A 25,133-nucleotide genomic window follows, 5' to 3' on the forward strand; every position below is an offset into this window, starting at 1 on the left:
ACCCCAGTGACTCTAAAAAAGAATTGTATTTTAATGATAATAACTGTTATTAAACTAAGATTATGGTAATATTTCTATGAAAGAAAAACAGAACGATTAAGAAAACATAGGGAAATAGGTTGAGAGGCAGCCTCATCAGATTAGACAAATCCTTTTTGTGTGGGATAGAAACATTGTAAACTGATTTTTTTTTGTCTCTTTATATTCAGACTACTTGATACATTTAATCTTGATTTTTCAAGTTTCTTTCTTTTTTTTTTTTTAAAGATTTTATTTATTCATGAGAGACCCTGAAAGAGAGGCAGAGACACAGGCAGAGGGAGAAGCAGGCTCCATGCAGGGAACCTGATGTGGGACTTGATCCTGGGTCTCCAGGATCACATCCTGGGCTGAACCGCTGAGCCACCAGGGCTGCCCTCAAATTTATTTTTTATTGATCCCATGATCCAGACGTTTTCAAAAGATGGTGCTGTTGAAATACTAGTACTGAGGGTGTTCTTCAAACACTGGAATAATTCAAAAGCAACATAAGTTCTAAACAGAAATAACTTGACCTGGAATGTTTTCTTTCATTTATTCAAAAGTGTTATTTACAATATTCCAGATGTTTGATGGGTCCTGGATATTATCTATCCTTTAACAGGAACCGGATGAGTCTTTGCTGCAGTTGCTCAAGTTCAGGCAAGGTAATCAGGTAATACAAATGCTTTTCCTCAGGAAAGACCTTAGAAGCTGACCAAGTGCCAGGTGTGGAGTGTGAATCCCCCCACTGCTAGGCGGGACCACTCCGGTCCCATGGATGATCAAGCCTTGGAGCGCCCGGCAGCATGGACAAGGCTGACCTGAAATGGCTTCTTTGAAAAATATCCTGGGAACTGGTTTTGCTGATGACTAATGACAAACACAATCTAAACCGTGGTTGAGGAGTTAGCTTCTTGAGACCACTTGCTCTGGATACTCTGAGATGGTAGAAACCTTGGGCTTTATGCTCAGGAAAATAACAAAGATAACACAACTTGCTACCGAATTCCTAGGTTTTGTTCTGGAGGATTTTTTTTTTAAAGATTTATTTATTTACGATAGAGGAGAGAGAGAGAGAGAGACAGGCAGAGGGAGAAGCAGGCTCCATGCCAGGAGCCCTATGGGGGACTTGATCCTGGGACTCGAAGATTGCGCCCTGGGCCAAAGGCAGGCGCTAAACCCCTGAGCCACCCAGGGATCCCCTGTTCTGGAGGATTTCAAGTGTAGAGTCACGCGAGCTGCCTCCCCCCACCCCAACGCTGGTCCAGCACATATGAGTCCCTACTTAGACCTGAGGGGGGCCGGGCGGGGAACACGTCCTCCGCTCCCCAAGTCCTCCCGCTCTCCGTGTCCTCCTGCTCTGTGCTCCCGCTCCCTGTATCCTCCCTCTCCGTGTCCCCCTCCTCGAGTCCTCTCACTCCCGCTCCCCGTATCCTCCGTGTCCTCCTGCTCTCTAGTCCTCCCACTCCCCGAGTCCTCTCGCTCCCGTGTGCTCCTGCTCTCGATGTTCCCACTCCCCGAGTCCTCCCGCTCTCCATGTCTTCATGCTCCCTGAGTCCTCCTGCTCCCTGTTCTCTGCTCTCCGTCCCCCACAGCGCATGGCTCAGATGGCCTCTGGTCCGAGTACTCAGGGCAGAGGGACTCGGTGAGTAAGAAGCGTGCAGAGGGATGCCACGGAGACTCATCCTGGCCTGAGAGATGGTGAGGGTGGAGTCTGGGTCTCAGCCGCTGCCCCCAGTCCCTGGAAGGCTGTCCCGGGCTCCGGGGTGATGTGTTGGATGCTCCCAGCTGGAGGCAAGGTGTCTTGATGGTCAGATGGCCAGCCAGAAGGATGAGGAAGCCAAGACCCAAAGACAGGCAGATGTTAGTCCCGCACTGAGAGGCAGGAGCACCGCAGCCCTGAGAGCTGTGCGAGGCACTGGGGGGGGGAGGCGTGTCTGGCTGGAGGGGCTGACCCGCGGACACCAGGACACCAGCGTGGGTGCAAACCTCCAAGCAGCCGCTGTGCAGGCATGACGCGGAGGTGAGCATGGACTTTGACTGCCGTGCGGCACCAGTCCTGGCTCAGCCTTGTAGAGTAGCTGCCGCCTGGAGCTAAGACCCTTCTGGTCCCGCCTACCCCGAGGCCCAGAGATTCCAGCAATTCCATCCTTCTGGGCCTTGCAGATGCTCCAAGCAGGGTCCTCATAGAGGCAGAGGAACAGGACAGGAAAGGAGGGGGAAAAAACACACACGCAGTTGTATTTTTATATATAGAATTTGTACAATATATTTCTCTTCATTTGTATATTTTACCCACAACTTAACATCTTTTTTACAGGCTGAACGTGCTCAGCTTGATATAATCAAAATTCTTTCTTTCAAACAAATAAGAAAAATTCAAAATCGTAAACCCGTAAGAAAACAAATTAAAAACGATGATGAAAATAAGTCACCCCTCCCACTGGGAGCAGTGTCCATGTTACAATATACAGGATTGGGGTCAGAATCGCTTTATCAGGCACATGTTTCCACGACACCGCTGTCTCCTACCTGGCGGCTTGGCCTCGACCAGTCTTGGCGTCCACTGCTCTAGACACTGTGGGCCCGCGGATGCGGGGAGCAGAGGTGGGGGCGGGGTGCAGGGTAGAGCAGCAGCTGAGCAAAGTGGATGCTGGGGGGCTCTGAGCAAAGTGGGGCCAGAGTGGCCAGAAGGACAGGGGTGAGAGCAGAGAGCAGCTCTGCGGAGGCCGGCCTCTCTGTAATTCAGCCTCCTGATGGGAAGACAGTGGGCAAAGGCGGTAGTGACAGCCCCAAGAGCTGTGACCCTGCCGCCCGCCTGTCCTGGCTCAGTCAGCCAGCCTGGTCATGAGCGCGGACGGCAGGAGGCCAGGTGGGGAATGTACTGTCTTGTCTCCCAGGCCCCCTGTGTTGGAGCCGGGGCCCCCAGAGGACATGGGGTTTCCCCAGGGGTACAGCAGGGTGAAAGCACCCAACACCACAGGCCCAGGCCTCGGGCCTCTGCACAGCGTTTCAGGGCCTGCCCTCTGCTCCTCCCCTGGGCCCCTCACAGGACAGGTGGGCTGGGAGCCAAACTCCAGGGCTAGGGGACCGCCCCTCAGACTCCTGACCCAGAAAGCACTTCTGCAGGGAAGCCTTCCCACCCAGACCCTGCAAAGGGAGTTTTGGAGGCCACGGTGGTGCTAACCTGCTCAGCGTGGCCCTGGCTACAAGAGGCCTTCCCCGGGGCCCAGACGCCATCCTGCACTGGCTGCTGGCTCAGGTGCTATCCACGCCAAGTGCCACTAAGGCGCGGCCATGGCCCACCTTGCTCCCCAAAACACGGCTTTGGAAAGAGAGTCATCATTCTGCGATCATTAGGAGAACGGGAAACAGCATTCACTAGAACTAATGCAGTTACTGCCTCGTCACAGCCAATCAAGCAAGCGCTCCCAGAGGCGATGCGGTGTGTGACTATGACCATGGAGAAGAAATAAAATCATATATTTTTTGTGTGTTTTTTGTTTTTTTTCACTTCTAAAATAAGTTCTCATCGGATAACACTTCAAGTCTTTACGTATAGAAGCTTTCACATGAACAGTGTGTCCTCTGAATGACCATTCCTTTGGGCACCCCTTGAGGCCTCGCAAGGCAGTTGTACAGTTGTTCTAAAAACATCAGGTGGAAATTGAAATATGTTAAAACAGCTAAATGCAGGCATGCTGGGAGCCGGTGTGTGAGCAATGCACGTGGGCGGCCTGCTGGCCTGTCCACGGGTTCTCGATCTCACCGAGGACATTGCGCGACAGCCAGGTGCATGCTTGGGGACCAGGGGGAGGCCAGGACAAGCTCGCAGCAGCTTTGGTCTGGACGCCCAGTCTCAAGAAAGCGCAGAAGAGCTCCCAGGCCAAGCAGGGGCCACTGGGGTCCTGGCGAGAAGGCAGCTCTGGGCAGACTGTGCTGACGTGAGGGCAGGGCCAGCAGCTCCAGCTCATGGATGTACAACCCCATCCACACAGGCTTCTTTCAGATCCTTCTGGGCTGTGGCTTCCACTGGAACCAACTCTGGCGAAGGTTGGTCTCCTTTCTCAAGGGCTCTGGCTGGCTGGCCGTCCTCACGCGCTGTGCCGTATGCAGGAGGCTAGCTCATGATGCGGTGCATTCTTGGAGGTGGAGTGCAAGTGGGAACTGAGGGGAAGCCGGGCACGGACGCCACAGCCTCTTCCTGAAGGAGTTCAGATGTCTGCTCTCAAGTCCTGGGGCTGAGCAGCTACTTGCATGTGCACCGTTCCAGGGCTAACACTCAACGTTCCAGAGGCGGGTTGCCTTGTTTGGGTAGTTGATGGCCAGGCTGATAGCAGCGACATTCTGCAGGGCCTGTGGAGGGACAAAGGGTCACTGCCAACGTCAAGAACCACGTGTCTGCTCACTCATGAGGTGTGGCCTGGACAGGACCCTCAGCGGAGCACTCATGTCTGGGGAGCAAGGCAAACACGAGCCCCAAGTGGTTCCCCTCACCCAGAGCAGCAGCCCAGAGACAGAGACAAATTCTCTCTCTGTGAACATAGGGTGGAAATATTATCACTGCTCCGAGGGGGGAGGGCAACGCTGGGGCCTCAGTGGGCCTGAAGGACCAGCCCAGCACGGCAGGAGCAGAGGGCGGCAGGGAGACAGGCAGAGCACGTCCAGCACCGCGGACAGGCTGGGGGTTAGAGTGAGGGCCGGAGGCCAGCCAGGGGCCAGGTGGGTGGGAGGGGCCCACAGGCTTGTGTGGCACAGGCTCCCCGTGCCATATGGTTGAACCTCAAACTCTGGCTGCGCATCCTGAGCCCTGAAACGAGGGGTCGGGGGCACTGTGGGGAGGAGGGAGACCTTCCTCTGCCCACGGGGCTCAGGACCTCCTAGTTGATGCGGATTCCTGCTTCCAAGCAGGCACCCAGAGCCTCCCCCAGATGGGTCTGCTCCCGCGTGACCCTGGGCAAACTCCTGTTGGAGCCTCAGTGTCCCCACAGGTGCCCAGGAGAGTGGGACCACAGGCTCTCTGACAGTCAAGGGGTGTCTGTGTGGTGGCAACCGTCACAGCGATGCTGAGACCTGATTCTGCCCTTGCCACCTGCACGCTCTCAAGCATGTGGGGACATTCCCAGAGGCCTGTGCACGCCGGGACAACGGCAAGGCACCAGTTGGAGGCCTTCTGCCAGGACGGATGGAACAACCACTACCCTCCTCAGGAACGATTTTATTTTGAAAAATATAGCTGTTTTCTCACAGAATGTTACTATTAACATGGAATGAGTACACTATTTCTTACAATGAACTAATGAATGTTTCAGTTTTAATTTCTAAACTTAAAGTCTAGTTTAATGTCTAGCGGCATGTGATCAATACGTAAAACACACATAAGCAAAAGCTTTTTAGGATGCTCAGTAATTCAGCAGAGAGGGGAACCTGACCCCGAACCCTGAGGGAACCTCAGCACGCTGTTAATTTAAGGCACTGGTTGTTTCGGTTTCAAAGACACCAATCCTTGCTAGCATCCTCCAAGCCACGACCCCACATGAACAATGCTGATAAATGGGCCAAGTGCTCTCGGACACCAGGAGGCAACCGGGTGGGGACAGAGCCCCATGCAGACCCCGGGGGATGTGGTGATGGGGTGGCCAGCTCTGGCGGAGAGACAGTACCTGTGCCGCGCAGCGGAGAAGGTGGTCGTCCGTGGTCAAGGCCAGCAGATACTCCTGCAGCAAGCCGAGCTCCTGGGGAGGGGCACAGGGGCAGAGGCAGCGAGCAGCACCCAGGGGACACCAACCCAAAAGCACACAGTCTCGCCTGGTGATGCCAGGCACCTCACTCGAGGGCTGCAGAAGGGGCTGGACCAAGAGGAGCCCGAGGCCTGGTTCTGGGGACTCTGCCCTGACTCACGCACGGGAGGACCAGGTAGGGGCTCCTTCCTCATGTGGACACCGGGGGGTAAGCCAGAGAACTCTGAAAGGCCTCTCGTGTCTCACATTTAGTGAGCCGCCTATGATCGGGGAGGGAGAACCAGGAGAGCCCCTCATTTCATTTTCTAGAACACACTCCTGGTAAGGACTGAGCCAAGGCAGTTCTTCCCCCATGGGCTTTAGGCCTGACCAAGCAGGCAGCGTTCCTGGGGGTCGGGCAGAGTGGGGATCTGGGGCTGCAGGCGACACCTGCCCAGCCGGGTGGCGGAGGTGGCACCCGCGGAACCCTCACCTGGGCGCGGTTCTCGGTGACGAAGAAGAGCTCAGTGAGGGCACGGTGCAGGGGGAGGAGGATGCCGGGTGAGGTCACATCCTCGAACAGGCTATACTCCATGTGAGTGAAGAGCTGCCACAGGGGCTTTAGCAGCGCAAGGTCACAGAGGTCGCTGTGGGGAGCGGGGCCAGACGTGAGACAGACGCCAGGGATGGGCTCCCCCCACATCTAGTAAAGTCATGACCTTCCCCCAAAATGGCTAAAAATATTCACTAGCAGCAGAGAGGAAAGGAGCAGAACCCCCACGGGGGCTCCAGGAAGCAGGGACCCTGCAGTAGGCACAGAAACCATCTCAACGGTTGCTGTGAAGAGCTTCCACTGATGGTGGGAAAATCCTGAGAATAATGTTAATGGGGAAAAAAGCAACACATAAAACTACACATACAAAATAACACTAAAAAATGAAAACCCAGCTGTACACACAGTGCTGTGACCGTGATAAATGCAATCCACCCAATACATTCTCCACGCTTGTCCCAGTCGATTTCCTAGACTTTCTGCAATGCTCACTGCCTCAACAATCAGACCACAAGACATTCACATGGCAGTGACAACCGTTATCACAATCTTAGGCTCACAAACTCAAGAAATGTGCTAAAGAGGTTGCCTGGGCCAGAGCCCTTCACCATTCCCTGGGTCTCTGCTGAGACTCGCTGACACGTTCGGCTCAGAACGTGCTTTTAATTCCACTTCAACACCCTTCAGAGAAGAAAAGTTATGATGCAAATAATACCCTGGGCCTCGCTACATGACTTTACGCATATATCACCTTAAATTTTGCCTTTTCTGTGGTGTGTGACCTTTTGTACACCTACTCTCGGAGCCAATCCCTTCCTCCTGGAGAAGCCAGTCTTCCAAAAGCAGAGCAATGGGAAAACCTGGCCTGATGCAAAGGGACAGCTCAACAGCTGTAGGAAAGTGCTCAGGGAGCAAGGTCGATGCAACTGTGCAGCCCACCCCGCTTCCATCCGTCCATCCGTCCGTCCGTCTGTCTATCCGCCCACCTCAGGGGCTGAGGAAGGTCTGCATGTAGCAGGAGTGCACCTACAATGCAGCCAGGAAGGGCCCAGCGCCTGATGACAGTTTCCAATCCATCACTCAACCAGACAGTTCTCACTGCAGGACATGGCAGCACCAACAGCCACCCCGCTGGCTCTCTCCCTCCCCCTGCCAGCCTGCACACACACAGACAGCGCCTCCTGACTTGCTTATGGCCCCATCCTATCCCTAAAGACGACCTGTTACTCAGACATCACTCCACTGACTGGCACCCTGTGTCTGTGTGTCTTAAAAATGCTGGGGGGAGAGCGCCTGGGGGGGCCCAGTCATTTAAGCATCTGACTCTTGATTTCGGCTCAGTTCATGATCTTGAGGTCGTGAAGTCAAGGCCCCCCCCCCCACACACACACACATTGGACTCTGTGCTGGGCATCTGCTTAACACTCTCTCTCCTCTGCTCCCCACCTCACCCCACATTCTCTATTAAGAAAAGAAATGCTCACATTCTCTATTAAGAAAAGAAATGCTAGAGAGAAAGACTGACCCCTGACAGGCCAGGATGCGAGTGTGGACAACGCATGTGGCACAGCTGCCAACACCGCTGTCTGCAATGAAGAACAATGTCTTTAATACCCACATCTACACAACACTCTATGGGAGACCCTAGCTGGTGCAAACAGGCCAAAAAAAAAAAAAAAAAAAAAAAGGTTTCCAAGGACCAAGAGGAAAACCTAAAACCCGTTATGATTTGTGGGGTCTGAGACAACAGGATTGTGCTCTGAACATTCTATACAAACCCTCTTAGAGTCAACAAACAGAGCATGGTCATTGCACACAAAGGAAATACACAAAATTATATATAGCAAAAACAAAAATAAGAATTCTAAAAAAAAAAGAAAAAGAATTCTAAAACACTAACTGCAATGGCATCAAAACCATTAACTACCTAGAAATAACTCTCACGGAATGTTGTGTGGGCCTCTCCACAGAAACCTGTGGAACATCATCAGACCCGAGCAGTGGAGGCCTGCAGAGGAGCTGACACATAATGGCTGTGGAGCAGGGGACTCAGTCTTCTCAAGAATCAAACAAAATCCCATCAGGTGAAGAGGTGTGTGCGTATGTCATGCACAGACAACAACACATGCATTAGGAACAATACAAAGTCCCAGAGGCTCTAACCAGAGCAATCGAGCCAGAAAGAGAAACAAAAGGTATCTACATTGGAAAGAAGATGTGCAACTGTCTGTTTGCAGACGACATTCTATACAGAAAACACCAAAGATGCCACAGAAACACTGTTAAAACTACTAAACTCAGTAAAGTTACAGGACAAAAAAATCAATACAGAACATCAGTTGCATTTCTATACACTAACGAGCCATCAGAAAGAGAAAGCAAGGAAACAAACCAACTTACAGTAAGATAAAAAAGAATAAAATACTTAGAAATAAATTTTAACACAGATGGTAAACAATCTGTACAATGAACACTGTAAACATTGATGAAAGAAACTGAAGACACAAATAAGTGTAGGGGACAATTTGTATTCCAGGACCCCAGGAATACTGTTAAAATGTTCATGCTAGCCCAAAGCAATGTACAGATTCCATGCAGTCCCTATCAAAATCTCAATGGCACTTCCACAAAAATAGGAAAAACAATCCTAAATTCATATCAAACTACAGAAGACCTTGAATAAACAAATCAAAATTGAAAAAGAACAAAGCTGGAGGCATTGCACTTACCGATCTTAAACCATAATACAGAGCAATAGTAATGAGAATAGGATGGTATTGGAATAAAAACAGGCATAAAGACTGATGTACAGGACAGAGAGCTAAGAAATAACCCAAGCATATACAATTAATATTTGACAAAAGTGCCAAAAATGTGCAATGGGGAAAGGACAGTCTCGTCAACAAATGTGTTGGAAACATGGGACTGGCCACATGCACAAGCACGAGGCTGGCCCCGTCTCTTACACCACACACAAAACCAACTCAAAGCAGACTAAAGAGTTGAATGTGAGAACTCCAGCTGTACAACACCTACAAGAAAACATAAGGAGTAAGCTCCTTGATGTTGGTCTTGGCAATGATTTTCTGAATTTGACACCGAAAGCAGTAATAAAAAAGTGGGACCATATCAAACAAAAAAGCTGCCCAGCAAAGGAGACCAGCGACACATGAAAAGGCAGCCTATGGAATGGAGGAGCTACATAAACCACAAACCAGGCGAGGGGTTAATATCCAAAATATACAAGGAATTTGTACAACTCAATTTCAAAAGAACCCAAATAACCTAATTGGAAAATGGCCACACAGGACCTGAGCAGACATCTTGTCACAGAAGACATGTAGATGACCAACAGACTCACGGAAAGACAGATGCTGTACATGTCTCATCAAGGATATGCAAATCAAAACCCCGAGATCTCGCTGTGCCCATGGGAGCACAAGTAACTCTCCTTCCGTGGGTATGTACATGCACCACATTTGTGTTCTCCACTCTTGCACCGATGGGCACTCCGTCTGTTTCCACACATCGGCTACTGTGAACATCTGAGTGTAGGAGACCCTGCCATTTGTGATACCGATGGACCATGAGGGCATTGTGCCCAGTGGAATAAACCAGAGAAAGACAAACCCTGTGACCTCACATATATGTGGAAACCAGAACCAACCAGATAAACAAACCCATAGACACGGGTGGTTGGTAGGGGCTGGGGGCGAGGAGAGGAGGAGGGGCTGGGGTGAGGAACAGATGGGGAGGGGCAGGGATGTGAAAGAAAAAGCAATTACGCTTCAAGAACTCAGGAAATATCTTCATGACCCCAAGATGGAAAACGGCAAAAATTTCCTAAGCACAACACAACAAAAGCACTACGATGTAAGAGAAAAGACTGATGAACTGCAAGATATTAAAATTAGAAATGTCTTTTCATCAGACTCCACTGAGAGAGAAATGCAAGTCCCGGTGTGGGAGGAGGGGCTTACGGTGCAAACTCCCCGCAAAGGACCCATGCACATCGGCTCACCTGTGGGTGCAGCATTGCACAATCCTCAGAAGCAGGTGGATGGCTTTCAATCGCTGATGACCAGTCTGGCGACAAGCCACCCCCACCAGCCACTCCCAAATTTTGGCCAGTGGGAGGTGTGGCACAACTCTTTCTTCTGACAACATCTGCTTCAAAATCTCGAAGCCTGGCCCACACCCACAAAACACAGTTATTTTTAAAATATTAGCTGCTTAAGTTTTAATAAATATAAAAATATAATAAAACCATGATCATTTAAATTTTGCCTAAAATTATGCCTTTTATAAAAGCAACACAGGAACACCATTTTCAGTTTTCCCTTTTTGCAAAATGCCCTGCAAATTCTTTTTCTTTTTTTTTTTTTTAAAGATTTTATTTATTTATTCATGATAGACACACAGAGAGAAAGAGAGAGAGAGGCAGAGACACAGGCAGAGGGAGAAGCAGGCTCCATGCCAGAAGCCCGACGTGGGACTTGATCCCAGGACTCCAGGATTGCGCCCTGGGCCAAAGGCAGGCGGCTAAACCACTGAGCCACCCAGGGATCCCTGTGCCCTGCGAATTCTAAGAGAAAAAGCATGTCTGTAGGACCCCGGGAACAGGTGGCTCTTGTATCCATTTATGTTTATGAGTGCAGGACATGTGTGCAAGTCTCGGAGGAAAGCACCTGCTGTGACACTAAGACCAGGGACATTGCAGCACCTGCACACATGGAGGGTCCCTGGCGCGAAGGCCACACAAAGGAGAGAACAGAGCACACACCTGTCTGGAATCGGCCCAGGTGTCCAGCTGTCACAGTGAACTTGTAACCCCACTCCGTGTTGCTCATGTCAGAGGTGAAGCGGTAGTATAGAGTATCCCCTGGGTCACAAAGAAACAGAAACAGCTCAGGACACTGCAGCAACAGGGAATGCAAGTGACGTGCTCCTGATGAAAAGGGCTGACCCTGTGTGACCCCCCACAACACCCCTCTCCTTGGTACTGATACTAAGAGCCCAGAAGACCGAGTGCTCCTTTACTACCTGGAAGCTCAAAATCCTTCCATTTCTGCTGAGACCCACTGAAAGTGTGTCGATCCTGCTGGAAGTCGCTACTGCTGGACATGGCTAGCTCGTCACAGCCCTCCTCTGTGCTACACTGCGAGTCAAATTTGATCGAGAGGTAGATTGCACCAGGGATGTGGACTTTATCCTGGGGAGGGGACACAAGAACACTGTCAATCCTGACGGCCTGTCTCCGGCCGCATCCTGTAACTGTAAGTGAAGGGGGACGGGGAATGCACTGGCCATGAGACGGAGGGCAAGGGACCCCGAGGTGCAGCCAGCCAGGTTCCCAGGCCCACACTCAGTCTCCCTGTTGAAGGTGCCAAGGGTTCCCTGCAAGGACACTGCTGCAGGAAAAGTGACCTCCCCCAGGCCCAGAGGCCCTTGTTTCCTATGAAAACAGGGTCGGAAGACCGGGCTGGGGAGGCAGACTGCAGCTCACACTATGGGAGCCCCTTCTCGGCCAGGGCTGCCCAAGGGGAACGGCCACTGTGGACGATGATGAATCCCTGGCGACCCTCACGGTCGGGCCTGCCAGCCACGTGTGCAGGCCATACCTCAAAGCTGGTGTTGTTGTTATACGGGTGCTTTGACTCTCTCACTTGCACCTCCATCCCCGGCTCCTCCATGAACTGGCAGGCGGCCAGAGCCATGGTCCCCAGCATGCTCCCTCGGCAGCCCTGAAGCACCTTCCGCAGGATCTGGGGGACAGGAGGCAGGAAGGAAGAGGCGTCCATTTCAACCCAAGGCCCATCCAGAGGGGCTGGCTTCACCCTGGGCCCTGGTCCCACCCCTGGGCCAGCTCCCTCAGTTGCCCCTCACTGGGGACCAGGACACTCCGTGCCTCCTGGAAACACTCTGTGGGATCTCTGAGGGAACCAACAGGGCCGCTCAGAAGGGGTCCCGGGTCTGTAAGAGTCCTGAGCCAAGCACGGGGATGCACGGAGAAATAATCACAGTCCAAGGGCACACATGCTGCAGCATGTGGAAGTGGGGACTCCGGGGGGAGGCCATGCTGCTCTCCGGCACCTCCAATGAGAGACGCTGCTGCCAGGACCCCAGGGACTGCGATCTCCGCTCAGAGACTGAGACACTGAGTCTCTGGGTTCTGAGATGGGCAAGTCAGGGAAGACAAGGAACGCTCACTTCCTGAGGAACCTTCCCATAGGCCATGCTTGAGCCCGTGTGAGACAGGGGGAGGGCGTGTGGCATGTGCGGATGCCACGACGAGGGGGATGATGGGGTGGCAGTGATGTGATACAGGTTTTCTGTGCTCAGAAGCTGGGAAGGTGCTGACAAAACTTCCCAGCTCAGCTGGAGGTGGTGCCCACGGAGTCCCCTGTCCAGACCAGGCCATGTGGTTCTACGTGGCCCCTCTGGGTGTTCACCCCAGGAAGCCTCGCTAGCCCTGGGACTGCTCTCAAAGACGACACTGAAGATTTGACGTTAAGAACGAGACCAGAACCAGAGGCCTAGATGCTGAGACCTGGAGTGTGGGGTTAGACTACGGACCACACTTGCCTTCCAGAGGCTGGGGGCCTCTGACAGCTTACAGTACAACAGGTGAAAGTGCCCTGGGGCAGACGGCCCTGGTGGCTTCCTGGACCATGGGAATAGGCCCTCAGCCATAACTCACCCCGTGGCCTGGGCTTGGCATGGTATGACAAGAGATGGGCTAGGAAGGGTGCAAAGCCAGGCTCCATGGGACCGCGATGGAAGGTTCTCTCCACACACCTAGTCTGCATCAGGCTGTGAACTCAGCTCTGGGCCAGGACTTGCAAGAGCCCAGCCATGAGCCCCCTGCCCCCGACCCCGCATCTGCTGCACCACAGCTGTCACACAGCCACACAGGTCACCTTCCTCCAGGAGGGTCCTCACCAGGGGGACCTGTTCAAGTGTGGGGAGTGGGGGCAGAGGGTGAGCGGAGAGGGCAAGGGCCTAGCCCAGCCTGCTTCACAATCACCTTCTCCCACTGGTGCTTCTCCTCCAGCTGCATGAACATGTCCAAGATGTAGGTCATGTGGGCAGGGCCGCTGAGGTCCAGGGTGTCCTCGCTCACTGGTACGTGCCCCGGCCACTCGGCGAGCAAGGATGCCAGCACATGGCGGGCATACAGGACAGCTGTTGCTTCGTTCACGCGGAACAGGTACTCCCGGATGGCCCGCTTGCTCTTGCCATTCAGCTCCTTGTGCAGGAGGGCGGTGCTCTTGCTGCGCCGCTGTTTGGCGTAGCTATGCTGCAATTCACTCTCAGTGCTGGAGATCAGCTTCTGGGTCACGGGGTTGGATTCGGCCGTGGCCTGGTCACAGCGGGCAGGCCGGGACTGCAAACCCAAAGACCCCCGTTACCATGGCCTGCACCCTCACCACCAGGCAAGGCAGGGGCAGACACCAAAGGCAGAGGCAACGTACCAAACACGGTAAGATGATCATGTCTGTATCCACGGCTTTGGTGCTCTGTTCCTCCAGTCTCAGGCCCCTACTGGGCTGCCATCTCTGAGCCAGGGTGCGAATCCTCTCATCTGTGGTGAGTTCATCCCCATCAAACCTGGAGAGAAGGGGGCGGGGGGTGGGAGTGAATGGGTGACGGGCACTGGGTATTATTCTGTACGTTAGTAAACTGAACGCCAATAAAAAAAAAAAAAAAAAAAAAAAAAAAAAAAAGTCTGCTTTGCTAAAATGTTTTCTTAGAAAAATTTTATATGGCTTGGTGCTAGGGAAAATGTAGAATCTATATGTGAAATATATTCAAGGAAAAAATGTGGAGAATTGAAGTGGATAATTTGATAGAAAAAAATAAAACTTATTGAAGGTAATAAAAGTTTAAAAAAAAAAAAAAAAAAAACCTGGAGAGAAGGGCACAGGGCTGGGTTCATACACACAGGACACCAGGAGTTCAGGCCGCAGCAGTCAGAGCTGCTCTCCTGGTATTCTGCAATCACAGCACTGTCCCCACGTTCTGCCATCTAGATTCAGGCACTCACTGCCTCTCACATGCAGACGTCCTTATACATCTTGCTGGCAGGAGACATGAACCATCCCTCAGGATCCATGCTCCCTTATCTTGGAAACAAAGTCCCCAGAACTTTTAGCAAGACACACAACCGCCCAGCTGTGACAGGGTCCTCAGCCCCTCTTCAACTACCCAGGGTAATGCCAGTAGGTTCTTGCCACAAGAGGAGCCTACCCTCAAGCAGCTGGGTGGGGGGTGCACCCTTCTACCTGCCCTCCTTCCTCTGGGCTGGAATGCAGGTGGGTATACGTGAGCCATGTGATGACGCACAGGAGAGCAACACCCCTGGGGCACAGGGCCACTGCACGGGGCACATCCGCCTACCCACCCTGGATGCCACGAGAGGGAAAACCAGTTCTATCTTCCCGGACCCCATATCTGTGGGTTGCTTAGTTACAGCAGCTTAGACTGGACCCTGTCTCATTTTGTAGGGGACTTGAGGCAACATTTAAGAAATACAAGAAAATAGAAATATAAAATAAAACAAAAGAAAAACTAAATTGGAATTGAATGTAAGAATAAGAAGTCAAAAGTAGGATGTGACAGGACAGAGGGGGAAATTGTTGCAGACAGGTAAAGTTCCACACACATTTGGGAGCAGAGCCCAAGCAGCAGTTCCAAGCTTCCTGACCAAGAGAAAGGCAGCATTACTAACTTTACAATAAGCCTTAGGGAAAACCCACGGAAACACCGTGCAGGGGTAAACACACAGCACCCTGCCCGGGGCAACAATGCAGGGAGCCTGGCATCAGCCTGCACCCAGGAGGGACACACAGCATAGCACAGAGAGAACGCAGCCAACACGGCGGGATGGGCTTCCACGGCACTTCATGAAGCCATGAACCAGTTCCACGTGTTGGCCTCGCAGGGGATGTGGCCCAGAGCTTGCTGGCAGGAAGCCATCACGGCCCTGCCCTCTGTGTCCTTCCATCCCTGTGTCAGCTGCACCGCGGCTCCCTCACCTCTTCTGAACCTCCAGGAAGAAAGAATCCGTCCTTTTCATCTGCAGCTCGTAGATGGCCCGGAGGATGTGCAGAGGAGCATTGAGCGCATCGTGCGCCATCTGAAGGCCATGGGAGGAAGCACAAGAGATGATTTAAAACTGCTTCAGGTGGGACACCTGGGTGGCTCAGCGGTTTGGCACCTGTCTTCGGCCCAGGGCATGATCCTGGAGTCCCGGGATCGAGTCCCACATCGGGCTCCCTGCATGGGGCCTGCCTCTCCCTCTGCCTGTGTCTCTGCCTCTCTCTCTCTCTCTCTCTCTCTCTGTGTCTCTCATGGATAAATAAAAAATCTTTAAAAAAAAAAACAAAAAACTGCTTCAGGGCATCCTTATCCTCTGAACTCAAAACGGATAAAACGGTTTTCCAAAGTTACCACGGGCTATAATTACTGAGTATCATGTGGTCACTTAAAGCAAATAAAATTATAAGCTCTAAAACTTGGACTGTAGGATCTGCTCTGCTACTAGAAATTCACAGGAAAACGTAAAGCATGGAAATACGAGGCCATCACGTGCAACAGCTGCCACCCACCGCAATGGGCCCACTGCTCGCTGCTTCGCAATTGCCACGTACTGAACTTTGACAACTGGCACCTGAGTCCAAAGAGGTGCTTCCTTCTGGTTTCTGAGTAACTATACTTGCTTTTCCCATCGCCACCCCACACTCTCTGACTCTCCCGGCAGTCACTGAATGTGCAGGGAAGAGTGTATCCCCAGGGAACATAAATAAGAAAATGCAATTCAGAAGCCACGAGGGGACGCCATGCCTGGAAGGGCTGCAAAGTATGAGCAAAACTGCATGTGCTTATTTCATGGGACAGATATTTAAAGCTTTTAGACCCATAAAGCCCAAAAACTACTGTTGCAAGAGCTTCTTTCTTCTGGATCAATTCTGCAAAATTCAGACTGAGTCTTCAGGAAGTGACCTCTCAGCACATCAGACTGAGGCATTTTCACACAAAGGGAGCAAAGAATCCATCCCTCGGAGTCCCCTCTCCGTCCACACCTCAGCCCCAGAACTCACCAAGAAACATATTCTGGTAGGCTCGTCCAGGCTCTCCAGAGGGTCTAGCTTCTTTTGGTCTGGCTCACCAGGGCTGCTGACTGTGCCATCCACCTCCTCCTCTTGGTCTCCTCTCTCATCTCGCTCCAGGGCTGTGTGCTCAGCCGAGGTATGGCTCTCCTTCTTGGAGGAGTACAGCATGATGGACAGGATCTGCAGATGGGAAACGGGTAGGGCAGGGGTGTGGTGGTGCCATGAGTGAGGAGGTCATGCAGATCTCTAACCCTCAGATGGTACAAAATATTTGCCCTAACTTTGTAAAAGATACAGCAATTCCCAAGACAATGTAAAATTAATAAAACAAAACAAAACAAAACATGTTCAATTTACCTGAAATCAAAAAAATACCTACTGAAACCACGAAGGATCGTTTACTAACTTTGCTGCTGACAACGTCAATTGGGCTCACTTTTAGAACGCACTTTGTTAATGAAATATAAGGAACTATGACAATGTCTCCTGCCTCTGACCTAGCCAGTAACTCACCTTTTAGGAATTACGTAAAACGTGCTATGGTCGATGAAGCTGAAATCCACCTTCATGTATCACTTGCAGCCATTACCCTGGTGATTCAGGGAAGTGGCCACCACACGCGCTCACTGCGTCTCAATGCCATGCACTGTTTAACCTGAGTCTATGCGTGTGACAGGGACGCAGATGGAAACAACCAGAATAAGGCAATACATAAAATATTAACAAAGGCTGTGTTTGTGGGGCAGAATTTGAAATTTTCCTTTCTTTTCCAGATTTCAAATTTTCTGCACTGTAGTTCTATTACTTGAGTCATAAAAAAATTTCGTTTTAAAATGTTTCCTCTGATGCTCTCCAGGTTTTGCATTATAACACTTCAGCAGTTTCCTGAGACCTAAGCAAACCTTCTCGTGGCGCCAGAGTGCAGGCTCTTGGCACTCAGCCTGTGTGTGATGGAGCGTGGCTGGTGGACCTCTGCCCGCACAGCAGCCATTCTTGGACCTGCGGCTGCCCCGCAGTGCACAGAACCACACAGAACCTCAGTAATGCCACAGAGAAAAATCTGAGGCCCAGGAGGAACTGTGAGAAGGTAAAAATTATTGACTTAAATCCTTCATAAAATAAACATGACCAAGGACAAATTCAGAGTTAGGGACAAAGGGAAATGATAATTCAAGGACACATTTCATCACTGTAGCGCCATGAGTGGCCGTGCGCTTCCGTAACATACTTCCCCTCCGGTGCTCTCTCTTTTTTTTTTTTTTCCCTCCGGTGCTCTCTAAACAAACATCAGATTCATTCTCCCCCGACAGGGAGGGCAGGGGTCGGAATCCCTGTTTCCAAGAGGGGACACAAATCTAGGCTCGGCTCTGGGACTGCACAGCATGGCATGCACAGGGCAGTGCTGGCCATGGCCACCCCCCTACTCAGTCCACACAGGGACCTACCCGCCAGCAGCAGGCAGTGCAGCAGCAGGACCCACACCCACTGCTTACCTCCAGATCCCGGAGGAGCCACGTTTTACTGAAACCAGTCCCTTTGCTGCACTTTTTCACCAGCAGCTTCAGCAAATCCGTCTGAAGGAAGGTGGTGTGGGTCTCTTCAAAACTGTGAGCCTGCCAAACACAAGGGACACACCTGCCGCTGCCTCAAGGGAAGTAGCACGAGCCAGATGGGAGGAGCCCAGTCCCATTGAGTGGCCCAGGTCAAGGCATGCAGAAATCCCAGAGTTGGCAGGAGGATGAAACGGCGAGCCTCAGCCCTCACCTGAGTCCATCTGCTCGGTACGTCCCCGTCAGCAAGCCGAGGATACCCTGGGCTTGAGCCACGTCCTGCACCAGCGGCCCCCTCCGGGCTCTGCCTTCCCAAAGGCTTCCCTGTGTTCTTTGGACCAAAGCCTAAATTCTGACTCATGGCAGATGGGGTGCTGCAGACCCCCTGCCTGCTCCCCTGCTCTCTGTCCTGAAGGCCTGGGGGTATCCTCCTGCTGCTGACAACCGCTCTCCCTGCACATGTCGCTCTGCCCAGATTCCTCATCCACCACTTCACGTGTCACCACCTTGCAGGGCCCGTGCTGTGTCCCTGGCAGGTTAGACTGTCAGCCCACCTTCTCTTGAGGTCAGTGCCACACAGCTCCACTTGGCTCTTGTTGCTCAACAAATATGTATCAAAACAGATTCAAAGAAATAGTTTGTGCCCTCAGGGCATTTATTTTCTCTTTCCTACCATAATCAAACAACTAAAACAAGGGGTGCCTGGGTGGCTCAATCGGTTGAGCATCTGCCTTCAGCTCAGGTCATGATCTCACGGTCCTGGGATCGAGACCCGCATTGGGCTCCCTGCTCAGTGGGGAGTCTGCTTCTCCCTCTGCCTCTCCCTCTCTCTAATAAATAAGATCTTAAACAAACTAACTAAAACAAAGCAGGTTGTGATAAATGCCGTGTAGGCAACAAATAGCAGCTGCAGAGCCTCAGAGCCCTCAACACGTGCTCAGAGCTGGGCCAGAGCCAGACCCCATCCATGCTGACTTTGTGTTGCCAAGCCCTTCTGTGGCCTCCTGGGCAGTTCTGCCCAAGTCCAGGGACCCACAGGCTGTTAAAATGAAACTCTTCTCTCACGGCAACTTCTGAGGGGAAGATCCTCCTAAAGGTGATCCCTTCCTTTGTCAGGCCCCTCAGGTACCAGAAGACCCACGTTCCCACAAGCAGGGGCTTCTTGTCTGACACCAGCTACCCCCCACCCCTGGCTCCTGACATATCTGCTCCTTCCACCCCAACCACCAAGCCTATGGCTACGGGTTCCACGGGAGGCTGGTCCCCTGGTTCTCTTCTCCTTGCCCTATGATGGCCCCAAGGGAAGTGGGAAACTATTCTCTCCGGTTTCTGCCCATCTGCCATGGTGCCATGCCCATCAGGCAAATACTTGGTTCCATGAAACAGTACTAAAAAAATATAAAGAACTGATACTGGGAAAATTATGTTTCTTCCCTAAAATTATCCTTGTGCAAGACCCCAAGCATTCCCAAAAATAATCATGATTCTTTGGCTAACCACCCACCAAAATTAGATGGCACTTCCTTGCAGTAAATGCCCCACAGACACTAAATCACAGCAATTCACTAGCAACTGGAAAGTCACCATTACCTTTAGTGTTTTATACAGTCCTTTCAGGGCCAGAGACAGGACCCATGTTGCTTCTACTGCCTCAGGACATTGGCTGTCCATACTGGTCTGTAGAAGGTGACTGGCGATAAAGGCAAAGTGCCGGGAGTACTGGCTCAGCTGGGCCTGAGAGCTGCTGCATTCCTGTCCTTTCTGGACCAGCTGGTAGTCCTTCACTGGAGGATGATGTCAGGCAGGAAGAGAAAGGCATGAAAGTACAGTGAATGCTTCCTGCAGCTAAGGCTCTTCCCCAGTAACGTGCCTTACCAAAGCAAGAACTGCAGGTCCCAAAATACAAATTACCCTGGCTGGCTTGCAGGTGAGCAAAGAAATGGCACTGGGCCACCAAGAGAGACAATTTACATGCCTATTGTGCACAAACAGGCTGTCTCCAAGTGTTAAAGGGACTTCTTAATAGAGCATGGAGGTGGAACTTCTACTTCCAAACAAAACTAAGACAGACTGGATGGACTCTCCTATCCTAAACAAACAGAGCATTAAAAAATATATAAGAAACAATGGTTTGCAGACATGAGGCAAAAAGTAGTACAGGACTATGATCCCTGATAGAAGAGACATAAACCAGAGTAGCTCTCCCACCACCTGGCTTTCAGGAGACAATTTCCAGGCTCTAGAACAGGGACCAGAAAGCTAAGCAGAGTCCTATAGGTCTCAGTGAACTGATGATAAAGAGGTGAGCTTTCAGGGAAGTCAAGGCAGCAAGAATTTATGGGGCAGATGATCACAAAGAAGGGAGATGCACAGATACAGAGAGGGTTTGGGAGACCTCTGTGCAAAGCCACAGAAGCTTCCTCTTGGCTGAGTATGACCCGCACAAACATGTGGCAAGAAACCACCTAGTTCTAGGAAAGCAGTAGGATGAACGATTCTTGGAGCTCACAGAGCTGGGACTATTGTCTCTCCCCCCGTGAGAGTAGATGTTTCTTTGAGGGGGAGAGGGAGGACAAAACTATTTGAAGACAGGGACGCCTGGGTGGCTCAGCGGTTGAGCTTCTGCCTTTGGCTCAGGGCCTGATCCCAGATTCCCTGGATGGAGTCCCACACCGGGCTCCCCAGAGGGAGCCTGCTTCTCCCTCTGCCTGTGTCTCTGCCTCTCTTTCTGTGTCTCTCAGTAATAAATATATAAAATCTTAAAAAAAAAAAAAAAAACTATTTTGAAGACATAATAGCTCAAAATTTTCTGAATTTAATAGAAACTGTAAATCTACAGATCAATAAGCCCCCAAGAAGAAACAAATAAAATCACGTCCAGGTATATCCTAATTAAAATGCTAAAAAACAATGACTAAGAAAAAAAATCTTTAAAGTAGCCAAAGGAAAAGAGACACATTTGAAGAGTAATAGAGAATGAGAGCAAACCTCGTGGTAGAAACTAGGTATGCCATAAGTAAATGGATCAAAACCTTTTAAGTATTCAAAGAAAAACTCTTGGCCTAGAATTTCATATGCAACAAAATTATCTTTTGAAGATAAAATCAAAATAAATATAAATATTTGGTAGGACAAATCAAAACAAAAGCTCTGTAGCAGCAGACCTGTGATACAAGAAATGTTAAGGGAGGTTTTTCAGCTTGAAGAATGATACCAGGTAGATACCTGAGTTTACCCAAAGGAATGAAATGTACCAGAAATGATAAATATGTCAGTAAGTAAATATAAAATATACTGTTTTTTCATTTTAAAATCTTTCTTAAAGTACCTTTTATTTTTTTTATTCATTTAAATGAGAACTCTTTTTCTAAAAGATATATTTATTTACTTGAGAGAAAATGTGTGTGCATGTGAACAAGCTGGGGGCAGGGCACAGAGGAAGATGGAGAGAGAGAGAATCTTAAGCAGACTCATCCCAGTGTGGGGCTCAATCCCACTACCTGAGCTGAAACCAAGACTGGATGTTTTACTAACTGTGCCACCCAGGTGCTCCAAAACATCTGACTTTTTTTAAAGAAAAATAATGTTTTATTCTGAGGTTTATAATGTATAGAAGTAAAATGTGTGACAATTAGAGCACCAAGGAATGGGGGTTAGAAATACAAAATCCATGCTTCCTCACTACATGTTAAGAGGTAGAATATTATTTGAAGGTAGTCCCAGCCCACCCGGCTGGAAGGCAAGCGCTCCATCAGGTGGCAGGGCACGGCTCAAAACTCCACTCAGCAGAGCTCACTCACTATGCCCTGAGGCACACGCAGGAGCGTGCCCAAGAAATCCACTTTAAATGGAAAGACAGGGCAGCCTGGGTGGCTCAGCGGTTTAGCACCACCTTCAGGGCATGATCCCGGAGACCCGAGATCGAGTCCTGCGTTGGGCTCCCTGCATGGAGCCTGCTTCTCCCTCTCTCTCTGTGTGTCTCTCATGGATAAATAAATAAAACCTTTTAAATAGATAGATAGATAGACAGACAGACAGACACAGATAGGTCACAGTGAGCATACACACCACATGAATGTCAGTAATAAAACAAACGCTAGAGAAGCTACATAAATAGTAAAGTCAATTTCAGCCAAGGAATATTATCAGACATAAAAAGGATATATTTTGTACTGAGTTTAGAAACAGTTATGGTTAGAGTCCTCAACACTCCTCTCTCAGTAATCATTAGGACAGACAGAAAACCAGTAAGAGCATGGAAGACTTAACACTATCCACTGATTTGACCTGAATGACATCTACAGCCAACAACCCAATATATGAATCTTTTTTTTTTATTAAGGATTTTTTATTTATTCATGAGAGACACAGAGAGAGAGAGAGAGAGAGAGGCAGAGACACAGGCAGAGGGAGAAGCAGGATCCATGCAGGGAGCCCGACGTGGGACTCTATCCCGGGTCTCCAGGATCACACCCTGGGCTGCAGGCGGTGCTAAACCGCTGAGCCACCCCGGCTGCCATATGAATCTCTTCAAGTGCATATGGAACCTTACTCAAAACAGATCAAATTCTGGACCATAAAACAAGTTTCAATAATTGTAACAGGACTAAAATAATTCAAAGTATGTTCTTTGACCCCAAGGGAATTAAACTTGAAATCAGTAATACAAAGATATCTGGAATATCCCCCAAATATTTGTAAATTAAACAATAAACTCAGGTGCCCGGGGGGCTGAGTCGGTTAGGCATCTGCCTTCAGCTCAAGTTGTAATCCTGGGGTCCTGAGATCAAGTCCCGCATTGGGTTCCCCTCAGGTAGCCTGCTTCTCCCCTTGCCTGTATCTCTGCCTCTGTGTGTCTGTCGTGAATAAATAAATAAAATCTTAAAAAAAAAAAAAAAGATTTAGTATAAATATACAACAGTTGAGAGAATGCAGTATTTGAGATAATGGTGTGTAACAGAACCCTAAATAGACACACACCCATGGCGGTCAACTAATCTCCAACAGAGATGCCAGGATAATTCAGTGGAGAACTAGTTTGTTCAACAAGTGGTCCTGAAACAACTGGAAGTTAATATGCAAAAAAGAAAAAGGAAAAGGAAAAGAACAAGAACCCTGGTCTTTATCTCACACCACACACAAAAGTAGCACAGACAATGCTAATGCTGAAGCTGAATGTTTCAGAAGCAAAACTACACACATATACTGACATACTCCAAGGTGTTTCATGTTCGGCAAATTAAGTCAAAGGTCTTATATTTTCACTGTTCTACTGATCAAGCAAAATGGAAAGGGATACAAACGTCAACACAATTATTCAGTTATTTTACATTCATGTAGCTTCTGATTCCACGATATGCTTAAATTACCCTAGAAAACAAATCATCAGCCAATGACAGTATTAGACGTTCAGACCCTAAACCAGAACCCCAAAGCTGTGTGTACAAAATGATGGCATGGCAAGACCTTTCCAATCTACCCTCATTTAACCACATCACTTCACAGATGAGGAAAAAGCAGCTCAGGGAGTTATAACTTAAGCAAGAACCACAGTATCTTCACTGACTTCAGGGTATGCAGTCATTTGACAGCTCCCTTCTAAGAAAAAATAATTAGGCTTGGGACCTGTTTTCCTTTTCCGGGTTTTGACATCAACGATCACAGCCCTGTTCTTCTCCGTGAAGTGCTTCAAGATGATGACATTATGTGGCTCATTGGCATGATCCACATACACACAGCGGGTCCCCACGCAGAGGACCTAGAATGTGACAGAGACCAAGAAGGCAACTCAGAAGGCAGCAGACACAGGGACCGACCCATAACGGGACACGGGACACAAGCCCATCCTCTGTTTGTGCCACAGCTTCTACAAGGGCTCCAGGATGGGCTCTCCTGAGTCCAGCACCCCACCCCCCCATACAGATGTGGTTTACATGCCCACAGGATGAAGCCATGTTTTCACAGCCCTCTCTGTTCCAACCAATTGTGAGACATGAGGACTAAAATGAGATCAAGATGAATGCCAAGTGAGAAACAACCATACTCAGAAGTTCTCTGTAATTTAATAGATTAGTTACCTATTATTCAAAGTACTGGCTAATAAAATGAGTCAAATAGCTAAAATGTTAAAAATGCAGTTGAACAAACCATCCCATAATCCTGAAAGTATACCAATACCGTAAATGCAAATCATGTAACTGAAGGAAAGAAACTCCCAAAAATATATGCTATAGAGAGCCTGCTGTATGCAACAAGGACAGGAAGGTACGCTGGGCCTTGCAGTGCTATACCTGTGGGAAGCCGACCAGCACGAGCAGGGTGAAGATGTTGGTGTGCTTCAGCTGGAAAGGCAGCTGCCTGATACAGTGGTCTGTGAAGGCGGCGATGACGTCACGCCACAGTGGGGCACTGTTGAGGGACCGCAGGATCTCTGCCATGGAGCATGCCCAGTCCAAGCCCACCCGGCTGGAAGGCAAGCACTCCGTTAGGTGGCAGGGCACGGCTCAAAACTCCACTCACAGCATGCCCAACAGCCACTCACCCAATGGTTCAAGAACTTCAGAACAAAGCCTCTGTCACCTATACACTCAGTATACGGTTAGATTTTTTTAAAAAAATCTGTAAAAAGTCACACACCCACGTGCACTTGTGCACAATCACGTTTACACACAGATAAAACCTAAGGAGGAAATATATTAACACAGCACCAGGTGCATTAAGATGGCACTTGTGGGGGATGCCTGGCAGATGCCTGGTGGGCTGAACATCTGACTCTTGATTTTGGCTCAGGTTATGATCTTGGGATCATGGGATCAAGCCCTAGGACAGGCTCTGTGCTCAGTGGGACATCTGATGTCACTTTGCCACCCTACTCCCTATTCGAACACTCTTGCTCTCTCAAATAATAAAATCATAAAAAAAAAAAAAAAGAAAAAAGAAAGAAAGAAAAGAAAAGAAAAGAAAAGAAAAAAAAAAGAAAAAAAGATGGTGCAGCTGGGTGATTTTTTCCTCCATTTTTATTTTCCATATTTGATATTGTGATTATGTTGCTTTATAACAAAGATAGACCTATTTTCTTGAACCCCAAAGCCTGTACTTCTTGCTGCCAGGAAAAAAACCCACCAGAATATATACCATCAGAAAGTTTAACCAGCAGATAGCGCCCAGATGTGAG

General features: G+C 49.8%; 1 protein-coding gene across 4 annotated transcripts in view; it reads right to left on the reverse strand.

Annotated features, from left to right (window-relative positions):
- Positions 1 to 2,259: 2,259 nt before the first annotated feature.
- The window catches only part of ZZEF1 (zinc finger ZZ-type and EF-hand domain containing 1), a 101,311-nt gene continuing 78,437 nt past the window's right edge, over positions 2,260 to 25,133 (reverse strand). For all 4 annotated transcript variants that reach the window (XM_025461944.3, XM_025461943.3, XM_049110057.1 and 1 more), the window contains 15 exons: positions 24,250 to 24,424; positions 23,585 to 23,717; positions 19,550 to 19,743; positions 17,903 to 18,022; positions 16,398 to 16,589; positions 15,333 to 15,433; positions 13,770 to 13,905; positions 13,322 to 13,681; positions 11,916 to 12,059; positions 11,338 to 11,506; positions 11,078 to 11,176; positions 10,316 to 10,481; positions 6,235 to 6,388; positions 5,685 to 5,756; positions 2,260 to 4,377 (listed from right to left, as the gene is read on the reverse strand). In XM_025461944.3, coding sequence (XP_025317729.1) covers positions 4,297 to 4,377; positions 5,685 to 5,756; positions 6,235 to 6,388; positions 10,316 to 10,481; positions 11,078 to 11,176; positions 11,338 to 11,506; positions 11,916 to 12,059; positions 13,322 to 13,681; positions 13,770 to 13,905; positions 15,333 to 15,433; positions 16,398 to 16,589; positions 17,903 to 18,022; positions 19,550 to 19,743; positions 23,585 to 23,717; positions 24,250 to 24,424 — 2,296 coding nt within the window. In that variant the 3' untranslated portion in view covers positions 2,260 to 4,296. The remainder of the gene's footprint in view (positions 4,378 to 5,684; positions 5,757 to 6,234; positions 6,389 to 10,315; positions 10,482 to 11,077; positions 11,177 to 11,337; positions 11,507 to 11,915; positions 12,060 to 13,321; positions 13,682 to 13,769; positions 13,906 to 15,332; positions 15,434 to 16,397; positions 16,590 to 17,902; positions 18,023 to 19,549; positions 19,744 to 23,584; positions 23,718 to 24,249; positions 24,425 to 25,133) is intronic.

Source organism: Canis lupus, chromosome 5 (assembly GCF_003254725.2).
Source record: "Canis lupus dingo isolate Sandy chromosome 5, ASM325472v2, whole genome shotgun sequence".
In the NCBI taxonomy this organism is placed as follows: Eukaryota; Metazoa; Chordata; class Mammalia; order Carnivora; family Canidae; genus Canis; species Canis lupus.